The 25,183-nt window shown below is 39.4% G+C and overlaps 1 protein-coding gene and 2 long non-coding RNA genes across 3 annotated transcripts; 1 reads left to right on the forward strand and 2 right to left on the reverse strand.

The window, feature by feature from the left end:
- Positions 1 to 209: 209 nt before the first annotated feature.
- Positions 210 to 12,716, reverse strand: LOC108256810 (histone-lysine N-methyltransferase PRDM9). Its single transcript, XM_053675465.1, has 8 exons — positions 12,507 to 12,716; positions 11,845 to 11,923; positions 11,435 to 11,600; positions 10,330 to 10,601; positions 9,202 to 9,269; positions 9,002 to 9,084; positions 5,178 to 7,544; positions 210 to 5,067 (listed from the first exon to the last, which is right to left on the reverse strand). Exons 2-7 carry the CDS (start codon positions 11,911 to 11,913, stop codon positions 6,826 to 6,828), a joined length of 1,377 nt encoding a protein of 458 aa, XP_053531440.1. The 5' UTR covers positions 11,914 to 11,923; positions 12,507 to 12,716; the 3' UTR covers positions 210 to 5,067; positions 5,178 to 6,825.
- Positions 12,717 to 14,057: 1,341 nt separating this feature from the next.
- LOC128629053 (uncharacterized) lies at positions 14,058 to 16,768 on the forward strand. Its single transcript, XR_008393372.1, has 4 exons — positions 14,058 to 14,179; positions 15,985 to 16,100; positions 16,275 to 16,416; positions 16,695 to 16,768. It is a non-coding gene; the product is annotated as an uncharacterized LOC128629053 (long non-coding RNA).
- Positions 14,191 to 23,714, reverse strand: LOC128629049 (uncharacterized). The gene is made up of 4 exons (XR_008393368.1): positions 23,553 to 23,714; positions 16,767 to 16,854; positions 16,261 to 16,422; positions 14,191 to 16,121 (listed from the first exon to the last, which is right to left on the reverse strand). It is a non-coding gene; the product is annotated as an uncharacterized LOC128629049 (long non-coding RNA).
- Positions 23,715 to 25,183: the final 1,469 nt, after the last annotated feature.

Here is a 25,183-nt window from a genome sequence, read left to right on the forward strand (position 1 = left end):
GTTTTTTAACAAAAAATGGTCCTACTGGCTTTCCCTTGGCAAAATAAATTCTGTACAATATAAATAGCGCTAAGATTTCTATGATGTACATATTGGGTAAAGACCTTCTCCACTTCGTTGCTCCCGCTTGCCTCTTTCATCAGATCATCGAGGATTAACAAATTAACCGTGTTGGCCGGAAACAGAGCATCATCATTCAGAGTCTGTGGTAATCCTTCAACAAATTTTATTTTGTACATTTTCAACAATTTATCATACAACGGTTGCCAACAATCATAAATATACACAATATTTTCATTTTTTTTAGAAATCAAATGTACAGCATTTTGCAACAACATTTTTTACAAAATATGACTTCCGAGTTTGAAGGTCCGCTTATCACACATGAAAAAGGGTGATGTAATCAGAAATCAAACCCCTCTGTGTCTCGCACACCCCTATGTCCAAAAAGATTGTCAGAAGCCATATGGGATCGTTGTGAAATCTGGGAGCAGTACGCGTTTGTTGTACACAACCTTAAACTTTTTAACAACTGACCTGTTGTGTAGTGTGAATTGTTTTTTATTACGTACAATGGTATCTGTGTATGCCAGTATATGACGACTATTATCCTCCCCCACGACGTAGTGATCGACAAGTCCAATCAGGGTGTCTAATCTAATGGCTTTTGAATTTACTGCGTTGAGCATGACACCTTTGGCTTTCATGCATACCTTACCCTTCGCAGTGCGGTAGCCGTATGTTTTCGGGCCGCCTGAACAAAATTCTACAATATGATCACCAGCTCCAACCTCGTCAGTTAAATTACCGAGATAGGGCCCCGACGGAGGTTCTCTCTAGATGTAAAGATTACACTGTCTGTGTCACTGTACAACAGCCTGTCACCCAATTTGTCCATTAATTCGTAAAGTTCTAGACGGGCATGAGTTGTTGTGAAAGCCCCAAGAAAGATGTCGATGTCGCGAGTCTGCCCCCCTTTCCCATCCGCATAACACCACTGAATTAGAGCCACGCTGTCTGAAACGAAGGAAAAGTGTTTAACATCATACCCGTCGCCGAATATGTGCTGTGTAAATTGTTCCGGGTCCAAAATTAACCCTGTACATGGCAAGATTTCATGCATGGAGAAACGACCCCAAAGTGAGTTCAGCAGAAGTTTGTTAATAGAACGCCGTGCTGGGTTGCAACTTATTTTACCGACGTCCATCTTAATCCCCTCTTTCTCAAAGTAGTCTGAGATGTAGGATTCCTTGTCTGCGTCTGTCATAACATGTGCGGGGAAACCGCTGGCCTCTTGTTTATATTGTAAAAATGTTTTAACAATAACAAAACAAAGTTTCTGACCGTTGTGGAAAATGCCACACCTCGTCCACGTCCGTTACAATATAACCCTTTTCCACACCTTTCAACAGCTCTATGCTGACCCAACACCCTGAAATAGCTCTTTCCTCATCAGGATGACCACACGGGTCTGTCTGATTCTGATGTTCGGCGCATGTACGACAAAGTGGAAACATAAGCTTACCACCGGTCCTATAGGGAAGGACGGGGTGAAGCAGTTTTCGTGGTGGCAGTACTGTAGCCTTGAGAAACCCATAATAATTTTCAAGAGGTTCAAAATCCTTGAAAATTATTTGTGGATGTCCTATGGGGTAACATTTTTTGGCCTGGCAAAAGGGGTACAAATTTGTAAAGTTGACATATTGTATTTTTTCACTATTGTCGGCTTTGTGATACAATTTGTACGCGTTAGTACGACCACCAAATAGTGCATTGCGCAGTTTCAATCGTTCAGGATGTGTGTAAGTGGACATAAATGCCATTACAGCGACATCATTCTGTTTAGCGTTATTCCAATCACATTCCCACATCACCTCAACATCGAGACCATACGCATTTTCCAAAATTTCGACCTTATCATCAAACTGTCTTCCGAGCAAACCGTAGGGCACTTTTGATAACAGATGTAAATGGTTTGGGTTATAACGACATTCATGCCCGTGAAACATGCATCTGTTGAATTTGAAACCATCCTTTTCATAATAACCGTCGAGATGATATTTTCCAACCACCATCTCTCCATGATTTAAAGCATGCTGAATATTTACCCACGTGTTGTTTTGACATATTCAAGCCATTCAATGGAAATGGCTGAGTATGTCTTGTTCTGATTTGTGTATGCATTCTTATGGGTCAGAGCTAGGGTGTCTTTTGGTAGGTAGTGGGTTTTGTACACGGCCATGCAGCACGCTGCTAAAGTGGTGTATCTGAATGGGTCGAGTTTGGTACATTGTATGAACTCGTCACGGTACTTCATGTATGCCTCACGAAGCAAAACGACATCGTTCTTGCCGTACATGGCGAGCTCTTTTTTTTAAATCAAAAACCTTACCGACACCGTAACATACCTCTCATCAAAAAGAGCCCTCTCTTTGTCAGACATTGTCTCATAGCCGTAGAAATGCTTATCAGGGTATGGGCCTACGTAGTCTTCATTTTCTGTTCTATTGAACAGATGTTGAAAATGACCTTTCTCAGCACAGGTTAGATTTAACGCGACGGATGTCATGGACAGACGCATAGGGATGAAAGAGTAGCTAATCGATGAAACGTTGCTTGAATGTCTTATCATACATTAAAATGATCCGACAGCTTGCATTGTAAATTGGCGTGTTAGCCCTGCTTTTGCAAAATATTCCAATAGTATAAAATTGTCAAACCCTGAAGCGTTGTGTGCAACCCATGTGTAATTCTGATAATGAGGCTGTCTAAACTTTTTAACAAGTTGATCTATACAGTCTGTACCAGCGGCTGTGAACTCTTCCCCTTTAAATGTAATGGCGCATACGAAATTTGCTACGTGTTTATCGTCCGTGTGCTGTGTCTCAAAATCATAATAAATGTATTTGTCGCTAGGTGGTTCCATTTTTATCGGTTGTATGAAGCATTGGTGTACTCCGTCATTAACCAATTCAGCTTTACAATGGATACAGTGTTCTACAGGGCACACATGTTTTTTCAGTGCGGCTCCGTTGACGTGATATCGCCTATTACATTTCTGACAGTATTTAGTGACATTACACTGAGCGTACTGTTGTCCTGTTTGTGTTTGTTTATGCGCGTTGTAACAGTAGGTTGATCTGCAGTACCGCAAACAATCGTGACATTGCCTCGTTTTGCCAACGTATTTATGACAATCAGGTGCATTACATACATCGCAAACGTATTTACACCTGTGGTCTCTACGGCTAGTAAAATCATGATAGCAGTATTCGCACACGTATGGTGTACCAACGAATGCTTTAAGGTTCTTAATCAAGAAATAATATTCGTCGCGTAGATACAAGAACACGGTCTTATTATGAGGCTCGTCATTGTTCATAAAGTGTTCCAACAGACCAGAACATGTCCTATGGAACATCACTATTTTAACATGTAACCACTGTTCAAACCGTTTGATGTCATTAAACCCCATCTTTTGTTGTACCGAATACCCTGCAGTTTTCTGTAGAGACGCGGCTAACGACTCAAGTTCACTACATGGTGTATGCGGTTGTAGAAAATGGGACAGACAGATCGCAAAACACAGATTGTTAGATATGTTGTTGGGACAGAACAGATTCATTCTGTTTCTGGCAATCACCTCGTTATGAGCTAAATCACGTATCTTTCGATAAGCACCACCGTGTTTACCGCGAGCTATAGACATGTTCAGATCTAGACATTCATCAGCCCGTATGTCAGAATTACTTTGCATAATGTTCTCTAGTTGTTGTGTGAATATGTGCAAATCGCAATCGTTATCAGGTGACATGACAGCGTTAACGTCAGAGGGTAGACTAGGGCCTCTCAAGGTAATGTTGATTAAGCCCCCATCGCCGGCCAGCAGTCTGGAAAACGACACTATTTCAGACATGATATCATGCAGAAATATAGCGTATGCTGCCAGGTCTGGAGCGGTTATCACACGCATGTTTATACGACGCCGTATCTCCAAACCATTAAATCTGTGTCTCGGTACCACTGTATAACCACCAACAGACCCACCCTGTCTTACGATAGACTCAATAGCGGCTTCGGATAACCCAAAATTTGGCTCCGAAGGATTAAACGATTGACTGTCTGACCCCACCTGCTGTGAATTTGAATCGCTGTCTAACAACGAATTTGAACCGATGTCCAACAACGAATTAAGCATTGGTTCTGTTTGAACCTCAGCCATTGATCTAACACTGTTTAATAAGTCCAACAAAAGTATCAGTGGTAGACTGCTGTCTATTCAGATCCTCCATTGTCCGAATTAAACCCTGTAACGTCTGTGTTACCACGCTGTTCAAAAGTATACAGACCATCATCGTCGCATCTTCTAAATTTAATTGCAGTTCCCAGATTACACGAGTTTTCACTACACCGTTTTGACATTTTTACAGATTTTTTTTTTTTGAATGGAAACAGAAACTAGTTAAAAAAAAAAAATTTTTTAAAATAAAAAATATCACAGTAAACCCGATACGAACCAGCAAATAAACACACACACACACACACACACACACACACGCACACGCACACGCACACACAGAGAGAAAGGGGTATAAAATACTTATTGTACAACTCACCCGAGTTTTTAACCAGATGTACAAGCTGTTTTAACAATTCCGTCGTCAGGTGTTGATTGTGATCAACGCGACGAATCTCCCCAACAAGAAGATTCTGGGTTGCTATGATTTGTTTATGTGTGATGGTATGGTTTTGTAATGTTTCCACAACACTTTGATTATAAAGACGCTGATTCTTCTCTATAATGTCCAGACGCTCGGTGACGCTAGCAAAAGTCTTTTCAAATCCAGCAATACGATCCTCGATGGCCTTGAACCCGGTTCGTATCACCTCCACCGAGTCTCTGTTATTGTCTATAACAGTAGCCTCGCGACCAAATGCTTCTTGGTTTGAAAGCGGATCGTCTCCAGGAACCGGGGTAAACACACATGCGTCCCACGAATCAAACAGCTCCTGATTCCAGTTCAAACAAGAGTCTATAGCGCGCGGTTCATTCATTCACAGCTGACTCTGTTGGGAAAAAAAACACACAAAACATTGCTTAGGATACCGGCACTACTTAGGATGATGAAACACTCTTAAAATAAATAAATAAATAAATAAAAATACATGCTACACACCATCTGTCGATCATGGGGGAGATCTTGATCGTTTAGATGTAGCGACACCCGCGCTGTGGACCTGAGCGACTGTTTTGCGCTTGGCCTTTCCAGAGCTCGTTGGTATACCGCGTTCAGTAGAAACCGCAGCACTATTTTTGAACTTGGGTGCAGTGATCTTGTTTACAAGATTTGACAAGCCTTGAACAGTAAACAAACGAACACAATACACAAGAGAACATCTTAAACCGCTTTTAAACATACCAGCTAAATATCTCATTATTACAGATCTTACCCAACACGGGGTTTTCCCAACCTGACTCGCGGGACTTCTGTGTTCGACCCTTTGTGTAAAATCATTAAACACATACACATCATACATAGGATCGAACACTTATAAAGAATAACAACGTACGTACCGCTTGCCTTGTTCAGAAACTTGATTTCGTCTACGATGTCCGGGATAGACACAATGTCAGCATCACCTGTAGCGTTAGATACTTGTTTTATTCACCACAATAAACCCATAAATTCGTTTATAAATAAAAAATTCTTAACTATGTGTAATAATAATAATAATAATAATAATAATAAAAATAAAACAAAACACTTACTGTTATGACAGACAGCCATCTCCTCTTTGAAGTATTCTCCAAAATAAAATATAAAGCTTTAGCGGTGGGTTAAAACGAGAATCGACGATTCGCCAAAATTACACAGCGCTCTGATACACAGCCGCGATCTTAGAGACTTCTGCGTAACTGACCCTACTTTTAAACATAAAGGATACCTATTGTAGGGACAACATCAGGCATCAGTCCCACTACAGTATTAGGCTGTAATAATTAGATGACAGTGCATTGGTGATTATCTTTTTTTACCTATCATTACATACAACAGTATCTAGCACAAATCTAAAACACAAAATATCCTTCCTACCAGGAAGGATATAGCAGCCCAAACCACTCTACAACCGTGGGGAGCAGAGAAGCATCTCAGCATACACAAAACATCAAACCTTGAAGTGGATGGGCTACAACAGCAGAGGTTCCATTCCCGTCAGCCAAGAACAGGGGTTTGAGGCGATCATGGGCAGACTCACCTACACTGGACAGTTGAATATTAGAGGAAAAATCACCTGGTCTTTTTCAATGATGTAATCAGAAAGCTTTACTGAAAGATACAATTGTGCAACTCTGGATGGCCTTTCTGTTGTGCAGCAGTAAAAGACCTTGGTGTGATTATTGATTCCAGTCTTTCATTTGAAGCTCATATAGATAATATTACTAGGATAGCCTTCTTTCACCTCAGAAATATTGCCAAGATATTTAATGTCAATACATGACGTAGAAAAATTAGTTCATGCTTTTGTCACCTCTAGGTTGGATTATTGTAATCCCTTACTGTCTGGATGTTCCAGTAGGTGCTCCAGTTAGTCCAGAATGCAGCTACAAGACTCCTTCCTAGAACCAGAAGATATGACCACATCACAGTAATAACAGTGATCCTGACTCCTTCTTTTGGGCCCCTCCATTCCTGCGATGGAAATTTTCCATCATTGTGGCAACAGTTTTGAGTTTCATGGTCAGGTGTCCACATAATTTTAGTCACAGTGCACCAGTGTAGGCAGTACACAACCAACATCTTATAATGCAGATGGCTAGTGATATTACTTCTTTTCAGTGTGAATGCTCTGGTGGAGTTTGAGACGACTCTGGCGATCAAAACCCTTCCCACATTGTGAGCATCGATAGGGCTTCTCTCCTGTGTGAATACTCTGATGTGTTCTGAGAATATCCAGGCGATTAAAACTCCTCTCACAACGTAAGCAGGGATACGGCTTCTTTCCTGTGTGAATATGCTGGTGTTGTTGAAGATTACTCTGTTGTGTAAAACTCTTCCCACACTGTAAACAATAATACGGTTTCTCTCCTGTGTGAATACGCTGATGTTTTCGGAGATTACTCGGGTGAATAAAACTCTTTCCACACTCTGAGCAGTGATATGGCTTCTCTCCTGTGTGAATGCGCTTGTGTAGCTGTAGTGCACTGTGTTCAGTAAAACTCTTTCCACACTCTGAGCAGTGATAAGGCTTCTCTCCTGTGTGAATACGCTGGTGTCGTTGTAGAGAACTCGGATGAGTAAAACTCTTTCCACACTCTGAGCAGTGGTGAATATCTTTCGGAAATGTGTTAGGACTCAGAGTAGCAGATGATGCTTGCTGATTACTGGTGCCTTTTGTGGACATCTGAATCTCTCCTGATTTCTGAAGTCTCACATACTCCTCGTGGTGGCGTCTCCGCATGTGTTTGTCGAAGTAAAGTTGAGAAGTATAGGAACGTGGACACAAGGAGCAGGAGACAACTTGTACCGGAGAGTTATCCACTTCTGGAACAGTGAAAGAAAAAAAAAATTAATATAAAATGCAGCTAAATAAAACTATCGTTAGGAAATATCCCAATATAAAGAGCACAAAGGTTATTTTAAGTTTGATTTAAAATTATTTTACATTAACTGCTTTATCTTGGCGGTGGATCCGGAGCCTATTTTGGCAACACTGCTGGTGAAATGAGAATGGGACACATTCTAGTTACTAATATAGAGCCTGCACTCAAGGTCCTTTACACTGGATGCTTATTAACTTAATTTTTAGGTCTGTGTTAGCTTCTGGCTCTCTCTTTTAGTTATGCTGTCATAGCTAGTCTTGCTGGAGTCCCTGCTTGTACGCACGCAAAGTACACTGTCCTTAACCATTACGGGGCAATATACATACCTAATAATCTCTCCCTCCCTTCCCCTCTCTCTTTCTGTCAAGCTACACACATTACTCCTGAGATACCAGTGATCCTGACCTGCCTGATCCATCCTGATGTCCTACTTCTGGTTGGAGTTCTCATCAGTTGGAAGTCACATGGTGCAGCCTAAAGATCATTGAGATTGTTGAGGATGGTACCACTTAAAAACCATAAAGATGGCTTTGGATCTCAATTCATATGAACAGTTATGCTGTGATGGCCAGGACTACAATTGCTATAATTGCTTTAGGACTACAACTAGCACAAACAGATCTGCACTCAAGTCTCCTTCAGGGAACAGTGGAGAAGTTCAACAAAACAGACTTTTCCTGGTTACACAACTGCACTATTTGAGAATGTAGTATTAGCACATTTATAGAAGGGGTGTATTTATTTATAATCGCACTATCCGGTGTCACCCAGATGAGGACGGGTTCTCTTTTGAGTCTGGTTCCTCTCAAGGTATCTTCCTCATATCGTCTCGAGGTTTTTCCTCACCACCGTTGCCTCTAGGGATACATTAATACATGTAATATCTATATCCTGAATGTATATGTTTCTGTAAAGCTGCTTTGGGACAATGTCCACTGTTAAAAGCGCTATACAAATAAAACTGAACTGAATTTAAGTTTAACTCCCATAACCTCAGTGTAAAGCTCTATAGAAGACAGGAAAAGGTCTGAAAGGTCAGACAATGTCACCAGGTTGAAGATGAGTAAAAGATTGCTAAGCAGTGTCACTAACACACAAAAAAATAATTAAAAAACATCAGCAGGCCCATCCTCTGTTAGGAGGGTATTTGTATTATTTTATAGTGAGTCATTCCATCAGGTCAGTGTAAGGTTTAGAGACGTATCGGGTGTGCATCACACTGCAGCAGCTCTGGCAGTTAGTAGGAATTTAAAAGGAACCAAGTTCTACCTCAGTATTTCTATGTTCCTGCTGAGAGAAACCTCTTTTGATCTCCTCCCATCTCAGTGATTTTGACCCAATAATTCTACATTTTAAAATTATTACATTTTAAAACCAAATAATTTATTATAAAATCACTAGTTTGGACTTTACCAATTTCCCCTCGATACTGAAACGCCACAAGATTCTGCTCTTCGTCATTATGAGCACAATTCACATACCTAAGAACGAGGCAAAGTGGCAGAAAGTGTTAAATAGAAAAAGAAAGAAAAAAAGTTCTCCAACAAATAAGGAACTGTAAAATATTGTGTGTGTATAAATATAAAATTAATCCTCACCTCATCCAGTTAGCATACGTCTCTCTCTTAGCATCTATGTATTCTTCACGCTGCCTGCTCCTGTATATCTGCATAAACATTTTTTACATGTATTTTATCTATTTAGAAATGTATATATTATTCATCAAATTACACAACCCATACAGGAAGAAGAATATCCCACCCAAATATTATTCTACTGAACATTATAGAGGCAAATCTAATATTTAGCTCGACAGCTACAACATTTATAAAACACAGTACAGTACATGACCAAAAGCATGCGTGTTGCAGGAGAACAGAAGGGGCAGAAGTGTTGGTTTGAAATAAAATGGGGGTTTTCCCCATCTATGGCATTCTCTATGCTTTTGCAGTTAGGATTAAAGTTTAAAAATGGTGAAAGTGTGGGGAAATTTTTCTTTTTTGACCAATCAGGATCCTTTCCTTTAAATAAACTGCCTTTTTTTAAATTAATTTTTTTTTTTTTTTTTTTACCAGCACTGTTTCTGTGTTTAGTCTAAACACTCATGTCTCGTTGTAATCTAAGTGAGTAATCTAAATAAAAACGACATTCCCGACTCCATCTGGATCCCAGTTTCAGAGTTTCAGGGTGATATGAGAACATTATCCACACAAGTTTTCTGTTAAACTCAGTTTACATAGTGCTTTTAATAACGGACATTGTCACAAGGCAGTTTCATAGAAATCTGGATATACAGCTATTGTTATGAAAATGATAAACGTTGTTTTACAGCATTGTTATTTTGCAGTCTACTACAGTATATTAAAGTTCAAATTAAATAATGAATATGACCTCAACGTGCAGACTTTCAGCTTTAACCTACAGGTTATTTACATCCAAACAGAACGTAGGAATTACAGCAGCTGAAAGTGACAACAACGACAACAACAACAACAACAACAACAACAACATGTCTCCTCACAATATTGGCATGAAGAAACTGATAATTTCAATAACATTTCTCTACTGGTGGCGTTCTGCTGCGTAAAAAACGCTTACTGTGACTTTACTGAAACTAAACTGGAGAGAGAAAATAATCTCAACCCCCACCAAGTCTTCAGTAGCATACTGCATTATATCGAACACAGAGGACATTTAATAGTTATAATACATTTATAATAACTCACCACCCAAGAGTAGCTGCTGTTCATGGCATCCTCTCGGTCTACCAGCTCTCCCTGGTACGGTCCAAAGTGTGCACCAATTGGAACAGTCTCCCCCATATTAAACACTCCCAGACCCGCATCAGGAATACCGGACTTCCGAACCTCTAGTCCAGGAGGAAGAGTCTGTCTGGCTCGGTCAACGCCCCCCATGGGAACAGGGCTATCAGGGATGAAGAGTGCAGGACCGTGAACCTCACACTTGTTGAAGAAGAACGATTTGCAGACCTCACAGTCTGGATGGAGAGAACACAACAAGAAGAAGAAATGATGACTAAAATTAATTTGCACTGAAATACTATTAAAATACAACAGGAGTTGCGAATGAAATACCGGATGCCTGCAGATCTACTTTAAGCTTTAGTCTGCAATCACATGTGTTTTGGGTGTTTTCCCAACATGATCCAGATGTTTCAGGAGTGTCATGTGAGAACAGAAACAGAGGTGCAAAATCCCATCAGGCAGAGAGAAAAACACTATTTTAGTGTATGTTGGTGGATGGGACAGCTTTGTCTGAACAGCATGAATGATAAAGTGTGTGTTGTTTAAACTGACATTTAACTCAGCTGAAATGTTCAGATTTAAACAACTAGCTAGATCTCTATAGAATTACTACAAAATAAACATGAGGGTGTAGTCGGGTCTACAATCTGCTCAACGTCCACACAAACAGAAACACACAATAATATAGGGAATTTCTTTGATCAAATTCACCTACATACCAGAAGAAACTGATTAAATGGTGACACACATCACATCGATCCAGCAGCTGTTTTACCGAACTACACGTCTTTGGATGAAGAAAAAAAAGTTGTTTGTTTTACAACAAAAGCAGTAAATGGGCAATCTGCTGTAAACTGATTGGGCAGCGCTAATCTAGAGTTATAATAATAAAAAATAAAATAAAATGGAGTATTACTGAGTTTCTCTGACTCTGAGCAATAACTGAAGTGATGATGAAAAATACAGATGCAGGGGCTGCGTCCCAAACGACACTTAGTGCAGTAGATAGCGTGTAGTGATAATGAGTGGGAGTGGTACTGAGCTCCAGAGAGGTTTGGGGACTTACAGAGGAAGTCTTCGGTGTCAGATTCTTCCTCTTTAATGGGGAGAACTTCAGGCATGGTGTTGAAGGCGTGTCCATGGTTGTAGATGTTCAGCTGCAGCATCTCCTCCTTCTTCACACACACTTCTGTCCCTTCATCTAAACACTCTCTTTTCACATCCTCAGACAGCTAAAGATCAGAACATTTATTCAGAAATAAAAACCACATCAACACTGTAAGTCTGATTCTAATGGTGTAGGCTCTGTTGTCTGATCTGAAAGATAGCTTCTTTTACTTCTCCTCCTCATAATGATGAGGTTCTGAGTGATTAGAAGAACAGCTTGTAGACTCACAGGGAAACAAGGCAGTAAAATATTAAAGACTGGTGAAACTTTAACATCATGTATTGACAGAAAGGATCAGTAATCTTCACCTGTGAGTGAGCTGGATCGGGAGCCCGAGACTTTCTGAAAGAGTGCTGTCTGTCTCCTGCTGAACTCATGACAACATTTCTATAAAAACAAAAGAAAAGAAGAGAAATGTTCAAGCTCTTTTCACACCTTCTAAACTCAACACGGGTTTACTTTGCTGTCACAGAGGTAAAGTTGGGTTCATATTGGACAATCGCTGCACATTCGAGCTTCTCTCTTCTATTTCTCAAGAAATAAACACACAAACAGGACAAAATGTGCATTTTCCTACTCTGGAGTGGACAGAGAACCAAGTGCCAAGAATGTCCAATATAAACCCAACTTTACCTCGGGTTTTGCAGTTCATATAGTGAAAACCTTTCAGAAATATAAAGATATTTTAGCTGCTAAATTACTTAGCTACGTTTACACTCCTTGTTTTTTTTTTATTTTATTTTATTTTATTTTAGTTGCTATAAGCAGGGAGCAAACAATGGATTTTAGGATAAAGTAAGGTTATAATTAAATAGTGCCGCTAAAACAGAATGACAAATCTCTCCTCATAAGTTAAATAGTGCACTACATAGGGTGTAACCCGTCATTATTTCATCCCTAATGTAGTGCACTTAAACCGGAAATTACACATCAATTTGGGATTCGGCCACACAGCTTCCGTTTAACTTACCTCGGGTTTAAAAACAGAACGGAGTTTTAATTCCTAAAACACAGACAAAATAACCAGCTTTTATTTTTAAACTCGATCAAATCTAACTGTAAAACTTTGTCAGGAATAATTTAATCTGGAGGTGATTAGTTCGGTGTAATAACTCAACTGCTCAGGAGATACCCAAAGCAGCTTTTTCTTCCTCTGTGATTTCTACTGGTCGGAGACGCAGCTGTTTGGCGCGTTACCGCCACCGCGTGGACTGGAGGATATAGTTCCAGGTTGGAGGAAGCCTATGCTAACAAATTTGCACCAATAATTTCCACTCATGGTTTTATTAGATCCTATTTATTATTCCAGTGGAGTTCATGACTTCTTCATGAATGTCAGCAGTGAGTCGTTCACCATGTCTTACCCAGATATACCGAGTGAACTACTGAGTCACCACAACCTCAATCTGAATCTTTAATAGTTAAAAGATTTTTTGTGTGCGCAAAAACAGCACCAAAGCATTCAATTCTGGTGATTTTGGGAGGATTTATTTATTTATTTTATGAACATTTAATGTAAAAAAAACATTAACATCATTTCATTAGTTTAATATTATATTTTAATTTACTGTAAAGCGCTTTGCTAAATTTGTTTAAAGCTGCAGATTCTATATCTATATATGGAGTAAATAGCTACAAAAAAGAAGGGGGATTTAAGAAATGTTTCTCAGTGCTATATTTGTTGTGTGATATTACAGCATGTCAATCATAATTGTTTATTGTTTATTATTATTATTATTATTATTATTATACATATCAAATATAGATTTATAATCTGCGGCTTTAAACAACAATGGTGGTGGAAGGTGCACTTCCTAAACCTGACCACACGATGGGAGTCAAGATCCATCCAGAACAACCCACAGCGCTGCCTAAAACACATTTTATATATCACCCTTTATTCTTTCTTCTAATTATTAATAGTAGTAGTAGTACTAGTAGTTCAGTAGTATTCATATTACCATAGGATTAGGAAATGATTTCTGAAAACTGTTAATCACACCTTCATGCTAACTCTGTACATGATGTCAATGGTTCACTGCTCCTCTCTCTCTCCATAGATACTTATAAGGACCCTCGATTTTAAGTCTTTTTTTTTTTTTTTTTTTTGCAAAAGCACTTGATAAAACAATAATTATGTGCAGATGAAAGAAAAAGTATTAGGATAAGCAAATGTTCTGAGTTGTTGGTTTATTCCCTAGCAGTTTTTAACATGTATATGTATTTCAGCAGCACTGCTATGAGCTTATTTCTATTTTATCCCTAACACTAATATAGCCTTTTTCTCTGTTTACTCAGCAAGACGATAACTTTATTTTCAGTTCCTCTCCTTAATTTCAGTAACTTCCTGACTGAAACCTATAATCAGAATATCTCCAAAAGCTCAGGCCTAGGCCTCTACTCTAAATCATGTGTCTAGAACACAGGCTCTGAAGTCTTATCTAACACATTTGGTTGTTTTATCTGCTCTACAGCGCCCACCTCAGCTCGTGCAGGCCGCTTAATTAGCTGATGACTTGAATCAGGTGAGTTTGGTGCAGGTTCTAATTGAACATCCTCGGGAGTCTCTAATATCTTTCTTACCGGTTCAACTCCAACTTCATCACCACCCCAAGAAAGCACTACATGTTAATTGTGTTCAGGGTCAGTATCTAAACTGATAGTCTATTCACACGCACTAGCACTACTACACTTCACCTTTAATATTTCTTTCTCTAATGTAGTGGGTTCATAATAAATCTGCCATATTTAATCATGAGCACCAAAAGTCATGTTTATTGTCATCACTGCTCCTGTGTAACTTAATATGTTCTGTAGGAGGCCTTGATTATTTCACTCGAGAACAACCACAAATAGGGAAGATTACAGAGATATGTAATGTGTACATTATTCCAGTAAAACAACAATTATTAAATAGGAAAAGGAGAGAGAGAGAGAGAGAGAGAGATTTCTAGACCTCTGACCTGTACATGACGTAATCAAAGATCTTATGGTTCACTGCTCCAATTTAAGTGTGTGTGTGAGAGAGATAGGAATCTCAATCTGGACCGCAGAACCTGTCACCATCTTCAACAAACAGCTAAAGACCCACCTCTTCCATGAACACCTAACCAACCGCTCAAAAAAACAAATAAATAAATAATATTTACTCTGCACACTTTGCTTCTTCTGGAACTCAATTAATGGATCTTGTACAGTAGCACTACGTGTATTGTTCTCTGCTTGATATCGCTTTGCTTGTATTTTCTCACTTGTAAGTCGCTTTGGATGAAAGCGTCCACTAAATGAATAAATGTACCAGGTGTGTCTGATTAGTATTCTGGAGAAGGTGAACATGTCTGTGCGTCGGTTTAGAGTTGTAATTTGTGTCGGCCATGTTTGTAGTCTGAGGTGCATTCTGGGAAACGGGGTCGCTGGTTTGCTGTGACATGACACTGACACTTGAGAGTTTACTGTTCAAGACTCAGAATTACTCTGCATTCCTATAATTAGCATCAAGCTGCTCATGACATTTTATGAAATTAGTACTATGTTTTTGCTCATTTATTGTTACCTCATACAGTCAAAAGCTTATTGAATTTTAATTATTTTTCTTAAAAAAATAATAAATATAAAAGCTGAGTTGTTAAAAATCTATTTGCTGTAGTTGGTAGCAATGATAGACTGTATCATAGTGCATTTGGTTTTACATGTATAACTCATACAGTCAAAATGTTATTGAACGTTGATTGTTTTTCTTTAAAAAAAATACAAAAATTTAACAGTTTTTAAAACTCTGTAGTTCCCAGTAATAAATTATTAAAAACTGAGATTTCAAATTCTATTTGCTGAACTTGAAAGCAATAATAAGCTGTATCATGAAATGTAATTATTTAAAAAAAAAAAAAAAAAAAAAAAAAACCTTGATTATTTTCAAAATAGAGTCCTCTGTGAGAAGAAGAATGGAGTGTAATATAGTGTGAATCATAAAAATTGAGTTTCATTTCTATTTGTTTACAGAAAAACTTTAGCAATAAAAACAGCATTTTGCTGTAGTTACTAGAACCGTTTACACGACGGCGTTTCGGGGCCTGAAAACGCAAACTTTGGAAAACGGGTTTCAAAGTGCAAGTTTTTGAAATCGATGCCGTTATCGTCTCCATGTAAATGGACAAAAACGAGAATCTGTGAAAACGATGACGTCATGCGCACGCGTATTACGTGTTCAGTGTATAGACATGCGCGGGAGTACTTCATAACAACGCGCAAGAGTCATTTAAAACCACAGGACTGTGTTTGTGCTTCTCCAGTAAAGTGTAGATTTACTGCATCACCACTACGACCAGTCTCCATCCCCGGGGCAGATTGTTGCTGTTGCTTTGTACAGCAGATATTTGGTTACGTGTGTTGATTTCTCCTGTGTATGACCTTCTGCCTGTTCTTGATTTTGTTTCTGCTCTGCCTCTAAGTTTAATGATTCAGCTCTCAAACTGCTGGAAATGTGGGACGGGTTCTTTGCTTCACCAAAACTGCTTTATCCTGGAGACGAGGTGTGAGGTGAGACTCCTGTCAGACATCAGTCCTGGTGAGTTTATTACAGTTAATGCTGTAAGACAGAGAAGAGCATCAGTGTAAACACACACAGACACACACACACACACACACACACACACACACACACACACACACACACAATTATTCAGTACGATACAGTACAGTAAAGAGACAGTAAGTCAGTAACTCACTATAATGTCTCCAGTTCACAGTGTGGATCCTTCAGTAGATCAGAGAGCAGCTTCACTCCTGATTCTCCTGGATTTTTACCCTTCAGATTCAGTTCTCTCAGGTGTGATGAGGAGTTTGACCTCAGAGCAGAAGCCAGAGCAGCACAGCCTTCATCTGTAATACTGCAAGAAAGAAAACCTTCTCACACAAAACACACTCAGTTTTAGCTCTGAAAACATCAACTGCACAAAATCTTTATATACACAACATTTACTCTCATCTCACACACAACAATGACAATATCACATCACTACAATTACAATCACCACAGATGGAAACTGGATGTAGCTATTAAAACTCTGCTCTGTCTGTGTGTGTGTGTGTGTGTGTGTGTGTGTGTGTGTGTGTGTGTGTGTGTGTGTGTGTGTGTGTGTGTGTGCCTCAATATCTCCAGTGGACAGTGTGGATTCTCCAGCCCAACAGAGAGCAGCTTCACTCCTGAATCCTGCAGATTATTATTACTCACATCCAGTTCTCTCAGTCTGGAGGAGTTTGATCTGAGAACCGAGGACAGAACTCTACAGCTTTCCTCTGTCAGATTACTCCAACACAGCCTGGAAGAGAAATGATGAAGTGTTAGATTTATTTATCTGATTGTGAAATGAGGAGTTTCCATCCGGTGGGAAATAAAGTGTTTACCTGAACACAAGGTTCTAATGTCAGGATAAAAATATAAGATGAACAGCCTGTGTATAAACAGTAAACTAGGATTGTCATGTTATTAAAGTAAATGTGTGTGTAATGTACACTAATCTACACGCTGTAGAAATACATGTACTTTGTTCTGATGTGAGGAGTGATGTAGATATTTCAGCATTAACACAAAGCTGAGTTTCACAGAGACGCTAAAACTGTTGGAGTTCATGTTTCATTCACAGACACACAGAAAAACAAAGCTCAACATAAGAAACAATGTTAATACACACCATATAAAATACACACTTTAATGTTTTACTCATATAAAACACTGGGTCTCATTTATCACACTGGATACGAATGATATTTATTCAAGTGTGTGTAGGAGCATTTACACAGAAACTTTTTAATGTGTAAAGTTAACTAGAAAACTAACTACAGTAAGATTCACAATATATCAGTCGCTCAGCCAAAACGAGGAGCTTGTCATAAAAGTCGGTTTGCAGAAGAACGGCAGTATAGATGAAAATCTCGATTACTGGCAATTTAGTTTATAATATAAGCTGAGACCTATTACTGTTGCCCAGATCAATATGGCGGTGATGTTGACCTACAATCCAGCGGCCAATGCTGCGTCTATGAACACAACAGCCATGAGTCACAGTGGCGTGACGTCAACTCCCGTCTTCGATTGATTGGCTAGAGGAGGAGCTGTAGTGGACCAATGGTGACGCTAAAGCCCGCCCTGATTTACATGAAACTCGAACTACAACATTTGGAAAAGGAAGCGGAGAATGTGGAAACAGTTCTCTAAGTCTAATGGCAAAACGCCAGGCTGTACTGTCTTCAGCACAGGATTCCCACGAACTAGGGGAGATGCCGCATAATCTCATGTCCTTCTTGCGGACATCTTTGAATCGCAGTCGGGGGCCTCATAGCCTCTTCCCTTTGGCACAGAGCAAAGATCCTGGAGCCTCCAGATCTCGTGAGGCAAATACAGAGATTGGCTAAAGGCACCAGTGCTGTATCTACCCAGACAAGAAGGAGGACAAGGCCTAGTAGATGTTGGGTCCAGAGTGAAGACATTCAAACTCCAAGTGGCTCAGAGACTTCTCTACAGGCAGGATGTGAGCTGGGCTGGGATAGCGTGCACCTTACTGAGGAAATCTGGTAATATGGGTCTAGATTGCCACTTGCTCTTGATGGACGTAAACAAGATGGATCTTACAGGACTAACGCCATTTTATAGATGGTTAATGAAAGCATGGACACTTTTAACGCTCTCTCAGAAGTCAGACAATGCTCAAAGCATGTGGCAGAGAGAAGAACCATGGCTTTTCAACACAGCACACTTAATACCTCATGGCAAATGGATACCAGCTGAAACGCTTGCCAGAAATCTGAACATGAGCTCAATTCGGGTAGAGAAGGAAATCTTGACCCAGATTGCTGAGTACTTACCACAGAGCTACAGGCTTTCCTTAGAAACTCATAATGGTGAGGGGGATATACCTGTTTTTCCAGAACTGGAAATTGGAGCTAGGACTGGAAGTTGGGAAGAAACCGAGGGTGGATTATTATCTCTCAACTCTTCAACTGAAAGGTCTCAGTAATACAGAGAGAAACCCACTGTATTCCCTGTGTGTTGCGTGTCCATGCTCTCAAAGATGTGAAGCAGTCCAAATGGCAGGAGGTGTTTAACTTGGCGCTTCCCCCAAAGAAAACTGGAGGACCTTGTACAAACTTCCCATTAGAAAAAGAACTGGGGATCTTCAGTGGAGGTTAGTGCATGGAATAATAGCCATCAACAGACACAGAGTACGTTTTGATCCACAGGTGAGGGAGGGATGCCCCTTCTCTGGTATACAAGAAACGGTCTTCCACCTTTTTTTAGATTGCACTTTACTGCAACTGTTGTTCCCGGCTGTGAGGCTCATAGCATGATGGCTATGACAAGTGTCAAGTATGGTCTCAGTATGCCAAAGCATTGCAAATATATAGCCTCTAGTCTACTATTGTGTTCTCGCAGTCAAATTTCTTGAAGTGTTAAATGAGAATTGGTTCATCATCATGAATTCCATACATTTTTGCCAGCATGGTGTAATGATGAACTAAGCCAAATGTAGTGAAAATCAGAGGAATGTTCTAGCAACTGTTTGAAAAAGTAGGTTTTTAACATGATTAAAAATGGTGAACAGAATAAATCGCTGACTGTGGAAAAGTGTAAATCACTGGATTCTGTAGGACTCTACTTTTGTAGAGGTAAGATTCATGGCCACCGGAAAAGTTGCCAAAAACTTTAAGCATATTTGAACGTTTTGTTATCTTTTGAACATTAGGTGGCACTGGCCCCGAACTTTTAGGGTTCCCTCAGAATATGGTGCTAATGACACATACCAAGTTTCATAATGTTATGCCAATGCAGTCGAAAAATACAGTATTTTATAGCCAAAAATAGCCGACATGGTAATACTGGGTATCAGTCGACCCGGTATACAGTACTGAATCAAATAAGACCAGTCTCATGATTTTTGGCAAAGCTAGTCAGAAGTTGTAAGCCAAAAAATGTATTTCTTGACCAGTAGGTGATGCCTAGTACCTGTAAATGTGCAAGTACCCTCAGGTCATGATTTTGATGATAAGTACCATGTTTTGTCTTAATACTCCCAAGCATTGCACAGATATAGCCTCCTGTCCATTTTGGCATGCTTGCCACCTAATTCGCTTCTGCATTATTCAAGAACGGTTTAATCAACTTAATTTCCATAGGTTTTGGTTGGGATGGACTGGCGATGATCTCATTCGATGTTGGTGAAAATCTGAAAATTATCTAGAAGGAGTTTGAGAAAGAATTTTTTTTTTTTTTTTTTTTTTTTTTTTTTAGATATTTCAAAACGGTGGGCAGTAATTTTGGCTGACCATAGCATTATTGGTAACATTGTTCTTGGCATTACCCAAGGATTCTATAAAGACCAGTAGCATGACAATAGGCAAAAGTAATCAAAAGCTATTAGCATTTATTGATTTTGCGTTATAATCTTTGACCACAAGGTGGGGTTGTCCTGAAACTTTATGACTACCTTCAGGATATGGTGTCACCCATTTTCGTAACAATACACCAAGGTGTTTGTAGAATACAGCATTTTACATCTAATTCAAAATTGCCAACACAAAATGGCTGACCTAAAAAAATGTCTAAACATTCGACTCAGTATGCCGCAGAGAATCTAATGAGACCAGAATCAAGACTGTATGACAAAGCAATCAGAAGTTATAAGCAAAAATTTGCTTTTTTATATCTAGTGAACTCTAGGTGGCGCTGTTCTGAAACTGTGTAATTACACTCAAGTCATGATGGCTATGACATACTAAGTTTGGTCTAAATCCATTAAAGCCTTGCAAAGATATAGCCTCGTGTCCATTTTGGCGTGCTCTTGATCAAATTTGTTTCCACGTTATTTGAGAACAGTTTGACTCATCAACTTGCATTCCACAACTTTTTGAAAAAGTAGATTTTCAAAATATGTCAAAATGGCAGACAGGAAGTTTGCTCGATCATAGCCAAATTAGGACAGTTATGACAATTAGGACAGTTATCGGCATGAACCAAGGAATCTAGTAAGAACAGTCTCATGAAAATAGGTATAGTGAGGTGTGTGCTGTGATTAAAACGTCACCCTTATTAAAGATGTGGCCAATGAGCTATCTTCCTACCACAGTATATAAGCTGTTGTTTATGCCTCAGGGAATGCGTCGTGGTGAAAACACGCCCCTTCATTTCGTTGCTATGGACTACAGAGGTGTGCGGTTTTAGCTTGGTCGCTTAGCTGTTTGATGCAAGCATTGTCCACTTATCATGCGACTTACTTGTTTAGTGTGACGTTTGGCTCCCGAGACTGTGTGCATGTGCGGTGTGCTGCTCACTCTCAGTGCGGTGTCCACTCTCAGGACCCCCATCTATTTAACATGGTAGTTTAACGTAGCCCCGGTCGGAGCACCAGCTGTTGCGGTCACAACTATTAAAGAAGCTATCACATGATTCTCTTATGTACCATCGTGAGTATTATGTCATTTGATCACGGTAGCTAAATTGTTTAGTTCTATAATTCGAGCTAAATGATCTTACATGCTTTCCAAATTGAGGTTGCAACACCTGTTTGTTGTTCTCAGTGTCCTTGATTTAGCATGCGTTAAGGTAGGCTGAGTGAGTGCGGTCGTTTCAGTACCGCTCTCCCCTCACTCGCGGAGCCACGTTGCTGCTTTGGTTTGCTTTGCTCTGTCTGGTTTTGCATTACTCTGCTTCGCTTTCGTTTTTGGTGTCCAGTCAGGTCTCCGTCTAATACCCAAGTGGGTGGGAAAGTCCATTCTTTGTTGTTGTTGTTGTTGTTGTTGTTGTTGTTGTTTTGCTTTATTTGTATTGGTTACTGTCATTAAAATCAGTTTTCTTGAACTCAACTATGATGTAACAGTCTTTATCAGTTGTGCTGATACCGCTATCCGGTAGCAGTGGTTTTGGTCAGTTCTTGGTAAACTTGCTACCTGTAATCAGTTTGAGCTCGGGGTTTTCTGTTTTTGTGACAGTACGTTTGTCTTGTTTTGTTTTTTATTTTTTGCCTGTTTTGAGCATATTGTAATTTTTTTTTTTTTTTTTTTTTGGTTTAGTAAATTGATCTGGAATGTGTGGAGGGTTTTTTTTTTCCACTTTAATTTAAGTTTTTCTTTGTCTAGGAGCTTTGGTGCTTCTTTGATCGTGTTCTTTCATAATGTATCTTTTTGTTTTTGTTTTCTCCTTGTAGGAGCTGAGTGCTTCCTGAGGCTGGGGGGATTCTGATTGGTGGGATTCTTTTCCCTTTTGTACAGCTGGTGCTATCGTACTAGCCTGCCCTTCATACAGGAAGCCTCAGTCCTCTTATGATTATTGTTAATTTCTTCTTGTGTTTTATTTGACCAATTGCATAGGTTTTTTTTTTTTTTTTAATAATTCTTGGAAAGTCTTTTTAACTTCAAATAAAATTTTTGTATGGAAACCCATGCCTCTTGCCTGTTCTAAGTGGATTGTAGTTGTGTGCCTTTGTTTGGGTTGTTTTCCACGTTCCCTCGGGGTGGCGTAATTGTTACAAACGAGCCACTTGTTACATAGGCAAAAGTAGTCGCTCTGCTCCCACAGGCTCTAGTGAGGGTACCCCAAGATTGTGCTACATCTGCTACTAGTCGGTGTGGATTGACCAGCTCCAATGGTTCTCGGAGATAGTATTTCTGATAGATGGCACTCCTTGTGAGGTTCACGTTCCTTGTCAGGTTCACGGATCTATTGTCTGAAGCCAGAGGGCTGATTTATCACCCTTGGTTGGAACTTTGGAAACTGAGTCTTGCTCCTGAGCGGCACCAGCTCATAGATTCCAGTCTCTCAACCAAGGTTGTAGAGACCATGTTAAATGCTAGGAATGTCACTGAGACCCAGTAAACTATGCAAAGGCTACAGTCCTGGAGTACTTACAGGAACATTTCTCAGGTTGGCTCCTTCCACAATTAGGATCTACATGGCCACCATTTCAGTCAGCCATACCCCGATTGATGGAGCCTCTGGGACGAACCATACCCTCAGTATGACTGGGTGAGTATACTCATTCCCACAGTGTGGAGCTCACACAATGTTGAGTTCCCTTTGAAAGGGAACATCTGGATTGCACATATTTGTCATACTGGGGTAGGCCTGTGAATTGCATCTGCGCTTCAGACAAAGAGAAGCTGATGACGTGCTTTACTGGTGCCGTTTTATAGTCACGTGATGTGTGAAATGCCACATCACCTGTCCACAGCAGACCTATAAATAGGCGTGATTTTGCACAGACTTCAGATACTTGTTGCGAACGAGTGTGCTTCCCACAGCATGAAATTCCCTTCTCAGGGAACAGGGTTACATGAGTAACCCTTATGTTTTTCATAGTTATGCAGATGACACACAGCTTTTATATATCAGTGTCACTGGGTAATCAAGAGCCAATTAACAAACTGATTGCATGCTTGAATGAAATATCTGACTGGATGTTACAGAAATTTCTATAGTTAAACCAAGATAAAATTGAGATTATTTGTAGGAGATAAACAATAAAAAAGTTATTTAAAAAATGAGCAAGGTTACAGGTTAGAAATCTTGGTGTAATAGTCGACTCTGATCTCAGCTTTGTTCCTCACATCAATAATATCTCTAAGGTCACATTTTATCATTTAAGGAACTTTGCAGAAGTTCACTGATTTTTATCCAAAGAAGAAAAACTCATCCATGCAGTTATTCCAAGTAGATTAGTTTGTTGTAATGATCTCTTTAATGGGCTTCCCCAAAAAATATCCAGTACACTTAATAGAAAATGCAGCTACTTGGCTTCTAACACAAAGAAACCATATTATTCCTATAACATTCAGAATTGCTTTTAAAGTGCCCTTATTTGTTTTTAAAACTTTGTGCATTGTGCCTGTGTATTTAGCAGAATGCCTGGTGGTTTACACTCCAAATCTTTTATAACATTAACAAATGCTGGATTCCTGTAGATTAATTTTAATAAGAAGCTTGGTGAAACTGCTTATAGTGCCCCTGCTTCCAGGATGTGGAACTCACTCCCAGCGTAGATCCATCAGGTACCTTCACTGTAACGAATCAAGTCTTGAGGCAGACACAAGTGCAGTTTAGAGTTTTATTAAGACTGTGTAATCCAGAGGGCAAGGCAAAAAATATAAACAAAGACAGGCAAAGGTCAGGCAGTCAAAGGGGCATAAAGCAGGCAAGGACAAGGATAAAAAGAAACAAGGGCAAAACCTTGCTATGGTGAAAACACTCAATACTCCGTCTCTGGACAGTGACACACGAGGGGTTTAAATACCAAACATAATAAAGGGGAAAACTCAGAACAGCTGAGGACAATGATAACACATGCGGGAGACATCCAATAATAACACAGGGGTGGAGACAAGACATAAACCATAACAAATACACGTGTGTCAGGTAAACAAAGGTTACGTCTGAACCCACATACTTACCTACTATGTAGTAGGTGAAAAGCAGTACGCCAGAGGGGTAATATGTCCCAATTCTATGTAGGCGAGAAACAGTAGGCGAGAAATACCTGGTTGGCGTACCGCTTCCGGCGAGATTTTGCAGTATGCTACGGAAGTCAAACAATCCCATAATGCAACGGGACTGGTTCTGACGAGCTCAGAAAAAAAATCGCAGAAGACAGTGTCTGCTCTTTGTAAGTATTAAACTTTGGTTAAACAGGATTTGTTTAAGATTTTTGTGTTTATGTTTACGTTGAAGGTCACACTGCCATTGTCAATGTCAAATGCAAACCGGAAAGTGTGCCGTCGCACTTCGGGCTTCAGAGCACGATTCATGCTCTCCCGTTTTGCATGAGCTGAACTCCTAACATTCACTAAATATATTTAAAAAAGCAGCTTCAACACATTTATTTTCCTTGGCTTTCAATTAGTCCTCTTGAGGCTTAATGATCTAATTATTGTCATTTTCTATTTGAATACTTTTATATTTATTTCTTAATTACTTTTACATTTTAAATATTGTATTTGTATCTTTAATGTTGTGTTGCATTATTATTGTTTTAGATTTATTGTATAATTTTATTAAATCTTTTCTAATTTGAAGCACTTTGAGCTGCATTTTATGTATGAAAGGTGCTATATAAATAAAGTTGTTATTATTATTAGTAGTAGTAGTAGTAGTAGTAGTGGTAGTAGCATTCATTAACGTGTGTGTGTATGTGAGAGAGAAGCATCCTGAGACCATCAAGAATGTCACAGTGACCGTGACACAGAATTTGTTATTAATACCTTCTCATCATGACTCTCTGACCCTTTTACTTGACTCACCTATGTGACCTGTCTTCTAAAGCTGGTGACCGACTCCTATCATCTTTTCATGGCTGCAGTGAGTTATACTTTTGGAGCCATTGGAACTCTGTTTTATATTTATTTCTGGATTTAATTGATTATTTTTGATGGACTTGTTATTTGCAGATGATGCAACAGAAAGTTTCACATAGAACTTTCACACAGTCCATGTGTCTGTCTGCATCTCCCTGTGCTCTGAGTGAAAAAGGAAAATTTAGTTCTGTTTTATAGTTCAAATTTCATCTAATTTAGTTCACTAGTCATCTGCTGAATTCTAACGGAGATGACAGTATAATGAAGAAACACCTACATAATCAAAACACACTAAATGTTAGGCCCAAAGGG

This window comes from Ictalurus punctatus, chromosome 24 (assembly GCF_001660625.3).
Source record: "Ictalurus punctatus breed USDA103 chromosome 24, Coco_2.0, whole genome shotgun sequence".
NCBI classification, from domain to species: domain Eukaryota; kingdom Metazoa; phylum Chordata; class Actinopteri; order Siluriformes; family Ictaluridae; genus Ictalurus; species Ictalurus punctatus.

What these genes read in the sequence shown, in the direction of transcription:
- LOC108256810 (XM_053675465.1), bottom strand. Translation starts at nt 11,913, where the DNA reads ATGAGTTCAGCAGGAGACAGACAGCACTCTTTCAGAAAGTCTCGGGCT. An exon ending in TGACACCGAAGACTTCCTCT is followed by an intron (nt 10,602 to 11,434) that starts GTAAGTCCCCAA and finishes CTCTCCATCCAG; the next exon opens with ACTGTGAGGTCTGCAAATCG. An exon ending in ACGTATGCTAACTGGATGAG is followed by an intron (nt 9,085 to 9,201) that starts GTGAGGATTAAT and finishes CCTCGTTCTTAG; the next exon opens with GTATGTGAATTGTGCTCATA.